The sequence below is a fragment of the Tenrec ecaudatus genome, chromosome 5 (genome assembly GCF_050624435.1).
Source record: "Tenrec ecaudatus isolate mTenEca1 chromosome 5, mTenEca1.hap1, whole genome shotgun sequence".
Classification (NCBI taxonomy): domain Eukaryota; kingdom Metazoa; phylum Chordata; class Mammalia; order Afrosoricida; family Tenrecidae; genus Tenrec; species Tenrec ecaudatus.
The window spans coordinates 82,564,205-82,575,665 of record NC_134534.1 but is presented as its reverse complement, the minus strand read 5'-3'; the positions used below and the strand labels follow the sequence as shown (position 1 = coordinate 82,575,665).

At 41.8% G+C, this 11,461-nt stretch overlaps 1 protein-coding gene across 1 annotated transcript in view; it reads right to left on the bottom strand.

Annotated features, from left to right (window-relative positions):
* Positions 1-293: 293 nt before the first annotated feature.
* Positions 294-11,461, bottom strand: part of RGS20 (regulator of G protein signaling 20) — a 57,106-nt gene continuing 45,938 nt past the window's right edge. The window contains exons 3-5 of the mRNA XM_075550679.1: positions 9,678-9,761; positions 3,833-4,067; positions 294-1,225 (exon numbers count right to left, since the gene is read on the bottom strand). Coding sequence (XP_075406794.1) covers positions 1,043-1,225; positions 3,833-4,067; positions 9,678-9,761 — 502 coding nt within the window. The 3' untranslated portion in view covers positions 294-1,042. The remainder of the gene's footprint in view (positions 1,226-3,832; positions 4,068-9,677; positions 9,762-11,461) is intronic.

Sequence of the window (11,461 nt, the reverse complement as noted above, 5' to 3'; positions counted from 1 at the left end):
CCTTTGGACTAATTTTTTACTTGTATGTTTTTATGGACTCTTCCTTGTGTTACATCTTAGGTAAATACTCATAAATGACCCCAGTCATTATTCATCAAATCCGGATGTAGAATGGTGTCTTTTTGAGCAGCACCAATGGGCCTACATGTCCCAAAATTCCCAAATATTTCATATACCAAGAAAAGATAAAGATTGAGGTAAACCTATTGTGCTTTATTTTTAAAATCAGTTTATTGGGGGCTCATACTACTCTTATCACAATGTGTTTTTTTTAATGAGTGAAAATGCCCAAATACTTTCAATCATAAAAGCAGATATACTTATTTTAAAGCATTGTTAGAAATATGACCAAACTGTGAACATAAAAGTTCATTCTTCACATTGTCAAATTCTGATATTATAATAATGGTCAATTTTTAATGAAATAATTTCCTAAGTATTGCTGCTCTTACAAACATTGAGCTTGGACCACTTCACAGCACAGATTTACAATAACAATGTACAGATTAACACACACACATACATATATTCTAAGATAGAGCAGAGTATCATTATTACAAATATTGGTTACCTCTCTGTGAAATTTGAATTTGAACTCAGCAATGACACTGATCGGTGTTCCAAACAGAGCTTGACCAAGGGGGCGTGGGGTGGGGCGAGTCCAGAGAGAAACCCTGAATAAACTTTCTCTCCGTAACTGAACTCATGTAAAGCAACAGTGGTCCCACTTGTTTCAGTGGCTGTACATGCCTTAGGTAGGATGGAGTCTTCCAGTGTATTCTCTGCTGGTGAGAAAACACTACCCTTACTGAACATGTCAATACATTATAAAGAAGTCATATTCCACTTTGTCCCTCTAAAAGAGCATGGAAGGAAGCTGCAGGTTACGCTGTGAATAAGATGGAGCCCTTTGGAGAAGGAAGCATGTCATTAAAATAGCCTGAGCATTTCAAGAGACGAGACTAACTCTACATGCTCTGTTCTAAACGCATTCATGTGTGAACATTTTATTAGTAATAAATACGTTGGAAAACTCCTATGCTTAGATGGATTTCTCAGATAAGGACTGCAGCAAGTCCTTGTAGAGGGCCGAGGTCATAAACCGAGGATAAGAGTCTCTGTGCATGAGCGTGTAAATCTGGAGCTGCGCATCATCAAAGATGTCCTGGGACGGTTCCAACATGTTCTTGTTGATGACTTCTCTGACGCCGGAGTCTAAGCTGACCTGCAGATAGAAACAATACTAGCATTAGATACTTCCCTGTGATGGTTCCCAACCCCCATCGTTCTGTCTGTGTTTTAAAAATATCTCACCAGAAGAGGCGAACCGAATAGTTCACCACTTCCACTAAAGTGATTCTTACTTATAATGATCCTACAGAACCGAGGAGAACTGGGGTCCCCTGGGGCTCCTGAGACTGTACATCTTTACACGAGCAGTCTCATCATTCTCCAGGGAAGCTGGCTTTGAATCGCTGACCATGCAGAAGTTCAATGCCCAACCCACATTTGCCATCAGGGGCTTCAGAAAGTTCATGGAAGGATGGAATGAAAAGATAATGGACTTTTCTCATCAGCTATTTGAACCCCCTCTGCATCACCAGACTAAAATCTAAGGGCTCCCAGGACAAAATGAGGACCCCTCAGAGGACCCCAGTGAATCCGGTGTTCTCGTGCTTTGTGCATTTTCTAGGCTCTCTTCCTCTTCAGGTTACCAGCTCCAAGAGTTTGGAAATACACCACACGTCAGGCCTGTCTATAATTGTATATTGATCTCATGCCTTTATTGTTGGCCCATACAGTTCTGCCTCCTGTGAGGTCCTCATCTCATCGTGCTCTGTGAGACCGCCTTGTGCTACAGCTTTCCCCAGGTTCCTCTCTGCATTCTGACCCCCGTACACTTTTGATGGCTCGCTTTTCTGTAGCACAATCACTGCCCTGTGATCCACCACCCTCTCCATGCTCGGGGGTGAGCTCCGGGACAGGAGAGGCCCTGTCCTGTTCCCCTGCTATCCTTACAGAGGAGGAAGAGGATGAATGGATAATTTTATAATCTGAGCTACTTGGCATTTAATTTTGAGACCAACTTAACATCCTAGATTTTAGATTTGAAGAGAAACAGTAAAGATCTGAGAAGTTGAAACGTAACCACTTTTACACTAAAATCACTGATATAAAAAAGGATATACTAGGGAAAACGGGTGCAGCCTTGGTGTTGTATTACCGATGCTCTTAGTATTTAAAGCAAAAATACCTTTAAAAATATTTTGCTTAAGCGCCCAGCATGCCACTGGCCAAGCATTCTTACCAGAGCTGCAATAGATAGGCTTGTTACCCTCATCGTCTGCTTTCTCTTGCCTTGAGGTCTTTCTGTGTTTATTCTGCTGTCACTTCTCTTTTGCTTTGTTTTTTTAAATTTTCTTTATGACACCCAGACTATGTAAATCCATAGATGTGGTAGTTACATAATCTCATGTCAACTTGATAAATAAGAATGAAGGGGCTTTGAGAATGATTGGGGCAGGGAATGTGCGGATGCGCTTTATACAATTGATGTATGTATATGTATGGATTGTGATAAGAGTTGTATGAACCCCTAATAAAATGTTTTAAAAAAAAAGAATGAAGGGGTGGAGTCTAGCTTTGTCAATGGGGTCACAGTCTGATCCCTCCTTGTGGGCGTGGCTTTCTCATGAGGATTCTGGGAACTCTCTCTCGGTTTCATCTTCCTGATGACAACCCACATGGAGCCACGCTGATGGCAGCCAGAGCCCTGGAGATGCTTCCACCACCACTGGATCCACAGGACTTTCCACCCACAGGTCTGTGATTCCCCCTGCATTTGGCACCATTGCACGTGCTGCATGAGTCTGAAGAGGAATTTATAGACTAGTAGTGGACATATGGGCTTATATCAGACTTATGAATTTAATCTGGATTGGGCTGAGATGTTTTCTGAATATACAATCACTCTTTGATATAAAACTCTCTCCTACACACATATGAGTGTTTCTGGATTTGTTTCTCTAGTCTGACCTGGCCAAACACAATAGCGTCAGTAACTAGATTACTATAGTTGCTCAGAGATATGGCAAGGGAGGAAGGGGGATAACAACCCCAAACCAATCTCATTGCTATCCAGTCGATGCTGACTGATAGCAAATCTCTAGGGCAGGGTAGAACTGCCCCTATGAGTTTCCAGGACTGTAGTTGTTTATGAGAGTAGAAAGTTCTCTTTTCCCTGAAGAATGGCGGGTGGTTTTGAACTGCTCACCTTTTGCAACACAACCCAAGGTAAGCACTATGCCCCCAGGAGTCCTGGGAGCTAACTATAGTAAAAATGGGGGTACAGGAATGAAAAAAGTTATAAGATTAATTGTGGTGCTAATGGCACAACCCCTTTCCAATATGTGTAAAACACTGAATTATATGGTACATGAATTCTATGTCAATAAACTTGTTAACAATGTTTAAGGGGCTTTTGGAGACTTCGTGGGACTGCGGTCAAAAATCCCTTACTATAACTGGTAGATAAAGTAACATTGTATGTACAGTAGACTCTCTGCCATGGAGCTGATGCTGACTCATAGCCACTCTGTGAGTTTCTGAGACTGTAACTGTTTACAGGAGTAGAAAGCCCCATCTTCCTTCCACAGAGTGGCTGGTGGCTTCGAACTTCTGACCTTGTGGAGCCCAGCCCAACTAATATCCCCCAGGCAATCAGGGCTCCTCTGTCCCTTTAGAAGCAGTTGTAATTATGCACAACTAGGCACCTAAGGGATTAATGTTATCAACTGATTCCTTTGGAGAGAACCGTTGATTGCTCACACACCTCTTTTGGAGAAAGAATGGAAATATAGTCGTCATATATTATTCTTGCTTTCTCTTCAATCATGGTTTTATTAGCTTCTGTTTTCAGTTCCTCACAGGCCATCCAGAAAAGCATATTTTCCTCACTGAATTCTGTCCGCAGGAACTCGCGGAAAGTATTCCTTCCCGCTGGAGTGATCATTAACTTGTCGAAAGACTGAGCCCAGGCGTTGACTTCTTCCAGAGTGGGGCTTGCGCTTAATAGAGCAACAGAAAAGAGGGGAGGGGAACCATGTTACTGAAAATTAATTTGACTTTCACCTTGAGAAACAAGTACATCTTCCCTTCTGAGAATGAATTTTAAAAATTGCACTCGGTCCCTCTTAGGAAGGCAAAGATTGCCTGTCAAAATTGTGATACTTTCAAGTAATGTATAACCACGGGGAAACCAAGGTGGGAGGATAATTGCGAAGAGCACACTTGTTTGCATCTAGATACCTCTGGCAGTATTTTCAAATTATAAATGCAAAGGAAAATTCTACAACCACCTGATCGACCGTGCCTCGCCCTGCTGATGTGACGACGTCAGCTTCAACAGCATGACCCTCCGCAGGAGGGTGTGTGTGTGTGTGTGTTAAATTACATAATAGCTAAAAGAAAAGAACACATGTAATATAAACTTACATCACAAAGAGCAACAACAAAGCAAATACTGTGCGCGAGCATTGCCAGCGAAGCTACATTTGCCTGTGAGCTATTTTTCCGCACACTTCTCCCCCTCGCCCACCTAGGAAACTACTATGTTTGTGCTTACCCTTTTCTAGGTTATGTTTTGTTTAAGCATGTTTTTAACTTCTATTTTAAGTGGTATTGAGATTGGGACACAATCTTTCTGAACAATTCTTATTGTCTCTCTCCCCTTAATCCTTTTCCCCATAGTTGTTGACAAACAATTTCTGCTTGCAAAGGAAATGGACAATGGGTTCTAGAGAACAGATCACATTTTGACCTTGATCCAGGCCTTGGTGAACACAGGGTGAGCATCCTGACACAGAGCCATTATTGAGATACAACTGAAAGGAAATGGGCAGGGCAATCAAGGATGGGCTGAGTGAACTAATTAGAAAGTTGCTTGATGATGTGGGGAGCTTCAGCCCCCCCACCCCTTGACTGTGCCTTGAAACAAACAAACAAACAAACAAACAAACAAAAACACTCCTCTAGACAGGGTCCTCTTTGAACTCTCGAGAGGGGTATATCTTATCTGTGCTTACGGAGTTCTTCTTACCGCAGAGGAACACCCACTTTTTGCAGTGTCTCTATACCGAAATAAAACTTTCCCTTAACTCTTTCTGCTGTGGCTGCTGCTGCTAGCTACGTGAGCTCAGCTTAGTCCTGTCCTTTACCATCCACATGGATGGGACTTGAAGCGCCCTTGTGTGCGACAACCAGGTGCTGGCAGAAGGACTGACCAATCCTCTGCAGGACTGAACATCGTGGTTTTTACCTATAAGGTTAAATCAAAAAGTATTGTTCCAGCTCATACATGCATACGTTTATGCAAAACATGTTGGAAGGTGTCTCTGTGATCAGTAGATGGCTGTAGACAAGTTCTCCGTATACACTTGTCTTAGTCTCTGTGAGGTGCCTTCAAAGAAAAGTTCCGATAAAAACACTGGTTTCCAGCCTGTGGGATCACAAGGTGTCGTTGGGAACAGGTATCAGGCATCAAAGAATAAAAATCACATCATTGCTAATGAGGAGCAGTGCAGAGTGGGGACCCAAAGCCCATCTATAGGCAACTGGACAGCCCCTTATAGAAGGGTTACCGGGAGGAGATGAGCCAGTCAGGGTGCAGTATAGCAATGATGAAACATACAATTTTCCTCTAGTTCCTAAATGCTTCCTCCCCTCCTCTATCATGATCCCAATTCTACTTTACAAATCTGGCTAGACCAGAGGATGTACAGATAGGAACTGGAAACACAGGGAATCCAGGACAGATAAACCCCTCATGACCAGTGGTGAGAGTGGGATATCAGGAGGGTGGAGGAAAGGTGGGGTAGAAAGGGGGAACCAATTACAAGGATGTATAATATAACCCCCTCCTTGGGGGGTGGACAACAGAAAAGTGGGTGAAGAGACATTGGAAAGTGTAAGATATGACAATAATAATTTATAAATTATCAAGGGTTCATGAGGGAGCAGCATGGGGAGGGAAGAGAAAAATAAGGAGCTAATACTAAGGACTCAAGTAGAAAGCAAATGTTTTGAGAATGATGAGGGCAACAAATGTACAAATGTGCTTGACACAATGGACATATGTATGGACTGTGATATGAGTTATACAAGCCCCTAAAAATGATTTTTTTAAAGAAGTGACTTAGCTATGGAACTGTATGATATGTGACTTTTATATCAATAAAACTATTTATAAACAAACAAAACAAAACACTGGTTTCCAAAGGGACCTGCTGTGCCAGTTAAATTCAAGGCAGAGAGGTCAGAGCAAAAGGCTTTGGCAACTGTTGCTGGGATCCCCGGGGGAACCTCGATAGGGTGTCTTGAAGGACACAGGATGACCACTGGGGCCTCTGATGGAGAAGTTTTAAGCAAACAAACTGCATTAGTGACCAAAAACAAACAAACAAAAGTTGCCAGCAAATTTAGGTCAAGGAATTTTTTTCCCATCAGGACAAGGTTCATTCTTCAACAGCAGCTGTCCCATGAGAATTGCACTGGGGAGTTTGAGCGTATCCCCCTATAACTCTGATCTTGCCTCTTCAGACTTCTTTTTGCTCCTGAAACTCAAAACATATTTTAAAGGAACAGTTGAATCTCTGGAGTGCACCAAAACAGCTGCTTTGATGGCAGTGAAATCGAAGAGCGCAGTATTCTTCCGGGAAGGGTTTGAGAGATGGAAAGACCTAGATAAAGGATATGTTGAGAAACAATAGCTTCACATTTTGATATTTTTGTTTAATAAAAGGTTTTTGTCACTTTTCAGCAATACTTTTTATTTATCCTTGCATATATGTATATATCTCTGAAGAATATATTCTTCTTTTTTGTCCATTGGACAGAGTTTATTGGAGGAGAACTAAGAATCGGGAAAGCATCAATCAACACGATTGGCTTTTATTGACAGGAGAAAGCAACAGCTCATTTCTGATTGGCTCATGCAATTTAAGGAACTCATTGGCCTAGGAACTTGGCCTAACTTACAGGAATGTAGACAGTTACAAGATGTTAAATCAGACTTAAATTTTTTCAGTTTTGTTTTTTGAGGGAGTGGGGGAGGCAAAATTTAATTTTAGGCATATTATCCACATGACTGTCAATACCAGTTTGTTCACCACAAGAGTCCATTTTTATTCCATTACACATGTGCCAAGTGCGTGTGTCTCCGGGGATGTGTCCCACTGTGTCCTCATGCTGTTTGTCCGTGCATCCTTCTGCCAGGTCTGTGACATCTGTGTAACGTCCTGTGTGCCTGGTGCCAGTGCGTGTGCTGTACTGTGTGCATGCTTCTGCAGGCCTGTTCCCGGGGGTCTGTGTCCATAGGGGTGCTGGGCCCAGGGTGTGTCTATGTGGGGGGCTTGTGTCCATGTACATGTGTGAGTTGCTCTAGCACAGCGGTCCTCAACCTTCCTAATGCTGTGACCCTTTCATGCGGATCCTCATGTTGTGACCCCTCCAACCATAAAATGATTTTCATTGGTACTTCATAACTATACTTTTGCTACTGTTATAAATTGGGAGACCCCTGTGAAAGGGCTGTTTGACCCCCAAAGGGGTCACAACCCACAGGTTGAGAACCGCTGCTCTAAACTGTCCTGCACATTTGCACTCAGCGTCAAGAACTCCTACTTGCACTGATGCACAAAGTAACTAGGTGAAGATGATGCAGAAGAGGGCCATTCCACCCGGTATCTTGGTGATGATGCCGTGCTTCAGCGTCTGGTCTAGCTTCTTACGGCATGAGCACTCAATGTTGGGCTCAGCCACTGCTTTGACTTCAATCCGGCCACTGTCCTTCCACTGGATAGACTGGAGCCTGCTGACCTGGGGCTGCATGCTCCTGCCCTCCACCCTCTGTCATCAGAGGCCGGGTGGACTCTGAAAAATATATTCTGTAGATTTTTGTTGCTTCAAACATGATTAAAATGGTTTGTTAGAAGTTGTCTTCTGTTTCTGAGGTTGATTTTTCTCCCCCAACTTTACATTGCTAAGAGCTACCCATGTTGTATGCAGCCACAGATCCTGAGGGAGACTTGTCTCTAACTTTCCATTCTTTCATCATCTTCATTTGATTTTGGTCTCCCTGTTTGCCTTGATTTTGTCCATTGTGACCTTTTCCCCCACTTCATACATTTCTATACGTATTTTTGAGTTGGACACTTAGCTCACTGATCAGGGTTCAGTCTTTCTTTTGTGACATAAATACTGAAGGCTAGACATTTTTCTCTACATACTACAGTCTCTGCATTCTATAAGTTTGGTAGATACCAATTTCATGTAGATTTGTTATTAGTTTAAAATTAATTTTGATAGTATTTATTCTCTGACCTAAGAATTACATGGAAGTATTTTTAAAATATCAAATATGAGAATTTTTTAGCTTATGTTTACATTTTAAATTTCTATTTTAATTGTTCTGAGATTTAAAAAAGCTCCTTATTCAGCTTACACTGGTGCAGTCCAACCTGTCAATCAGGTCATAGCTTATTGATGCCTTCTCAGAGCTGCGGCCTTTTTATAAGAGACAAACTGGGGGCTTACTTCCTCTCTCTTTGTTCCTTTGCTTTTCTGCTTGCTAGGATTCTGTACTTGCCTCCAGGGGTGGCCCCTTGTGGGCTGCTGGCACCCTCCCATGTTTCCACAGACCATGGATCCACTTGACTCTGCATCCACCAGCCTGCAATCTTCCTGCTTCACCTTTTGGCATCGCTGACCTGCAGCTAGGTTAGTCTGAAGAGGGCTCGGGCTAGCATCGGACCTATAGCCTTGACTGGACTGAACTGGGATATCTTCTTGATGTAAAGTGGCTTCTTAAGATGAAGTTCTTTCTTGTACGTCAACGAGTGTTACTGGTGTGTGTCTCTAGACAACCCAGTCAAATTCCAATTCTTATGAAAACACTTTATGAGATAATTCTTAGATTCAGTGTATGTAAATGGATTGTATTTCCATTACACACATACAGCTATGTGTAAGCACATGGGAAATTCTTTAAGATGACAAAACAAAACCAAAAAGATGTTCATGACAGTAATCTCTGAAGAGTGGGACACTGTCTGGAATAAGAATGGGCTTTTATTGTACAATTTTTATACCACAGTAAGGCACCAGATAACGTCTGTTTGGGAAATATCCAATTGTGTATGTATAGATAAGTGAAAAAAATTTATTGTTAATATGATTGTTAATATGAAATCATTTTAACTTTACATTTTGAAAAGTACTTTTATATATTGCTTCTTTTAAAACTACTTAAAAAATATCTACATTAAAAATAATGCATTAGTAAAAAAAATACCTTAGTCATTTAGTATAAGTGGCTTAGAACTGAGAAAAAAGGGACTTAGATTCTCCTGAAAATCAAGTATGTGTATGTTTCATTATGGCCTTTTATTCTAAAAATATATGCAAAAATATGAAATCTGTATTTTGTTAAAAAGCATAGACATATTTGTGATTCGCAAAGGTAATGGATTAACAATAGGACTGATTTCCCCTGCATTGAACAATGATTTTTTTAAATGAGTTCTGCATGGTGGGAAGGTGAACCCACACTAGGATCTGAGATTATTAAATTTCAATTAAAGACAAAATTTTAAAAGGACAGTGATGGCATGAGGTTTTACCTTTCTTCGCTGGTTGGGAGATCAATTTTGAGTTCACGGGAAGCTTGCTTGGGTTTTTGTTCTTCTTGGTTTCTGACTGTGAGACTGAAAGAAGTAAGACATAGGCATATCAAATGAGACCAGTGTATATCAAAGTGATAACTTGTACAAATATATATGCAGGTAGGTAGATATTCCTTTGACCATAACCTTCAAACATTTTTTTTCAATTGTGATGTGGGTGAAAGTTTACAGAGCAAATTGGCTTTCCGTCCAGTAATTCCTGTTCACTTTGCTTTGAGGTATTGTTCGCAATCTCCAGGACATCCCAGCACACTCCCCAGCTTTACGAACTCCATCAGTCCTTTCCAATCCTTCCCTGGCTTTGGAACTTAATTCCGGGGCCAAATGCTGTCCCTTGGAAGATTGTTCTAAGGGGTCAGGACCTCCAGGCATGTTCTAAGGTGTCAGGACCTCCAGGCATTGTTGTTCATCTTACAGGCCTAGCATTTGGTTACAAATTGAGCAATCCCGAGTCTACCTTACAAATAATCCGGCTGGACCGGAGGATGTACACTGGCACAAATAGGAACTGGAAACACAGGGAATCCAGGACAGATGATTCCTTCAGGACCAGTGGTGAGAGTGGCGATACTGGGAGGGTGGAGGGAAGATGAGGTTCGAGAAAAGGGGAACCGATTACAAGGATCGACATGTAACCTCTTTCCTGGGGGATGGAGAGCGGAGAAGTGGGTGAAGGGAGGCGTTGGATGGTGTAAGATATGATAAAATAATAACAATTTATAAATTATCAAGGGTTCATCAGGGAGGGGAGAGTGGGAGGGAAGGGAAAAATGAGGAGCTGATACCAAGGGCTTAAGTAGAAAGCAAATGTTTTGAAAATGATGATGGCAACAAATGGATGGATGTATGGATTATGATAAGAGTTGTATAAGCCCCAATAAAATGATTTAATTATTAAAAAAAATCATTAATCCCTGGGCTTAGTTCCTTCCAGGCTTGAAGTACTGATGCTCAAGTAGAATTTCTTCCTCTTCTTGAAACAATATGGTCTTGACTGGGTTTCTTAAGGGGACTAACACATAATAATAAAATAATTACATTGCAGTGAATTATTCAATGTGGATCTTCTAGTCATAGTACCTGTAACTAACATGGCTCTGGGTAAGAGAAGGTAGAGAAAGATATTGATATGATTCAGTTATGAGTGATTTTTAATAGGGCTACTTGTGATTGTTATCTCTCAGGGTATAAAACAAACTACTTCAGAAGCATTAACTGGGGGAAGAGTCCGATGTGAAGCATAGCTCTTGGACCCTAAGATCCCTGTGCATTGAAACTCCTTGATCTAAGAGACAACTTCAACACCAGAGGAGTGGGCGAGGAGGAGCAGTGATGGAATTAGAAGCCAGAACAAGAGACATAATAGTAGATTTTGCAGCCCACTGAGTAAATAAAGCCAGGTGCCTTCAGGAAAGCGGCTGGCTTGTGCAGTGGGGTGTGCCTGCAGGCACGTACTTGGAGGAGCGAGGCTTGCTGACCCAGGCAGAGCAAGAACATCTTCCAACAAAGGCTTATGGTGGACTACTGTGTGCAGCAGGCATTTAGAGCAACCATAGGGCAGAGGGTAGACCAAGAGACTGAGGGCTGAAAGAGGTCTGCCTGTGGGCACAGCAGAAACGGTCTGGACTGAACATCTATATCCTGAACATTTCTCACCTGAATTGTATCCTCTTAACTTCCCCTCAAAACTCCATACTCGTGAATATTGTCTGTGAGTTCTT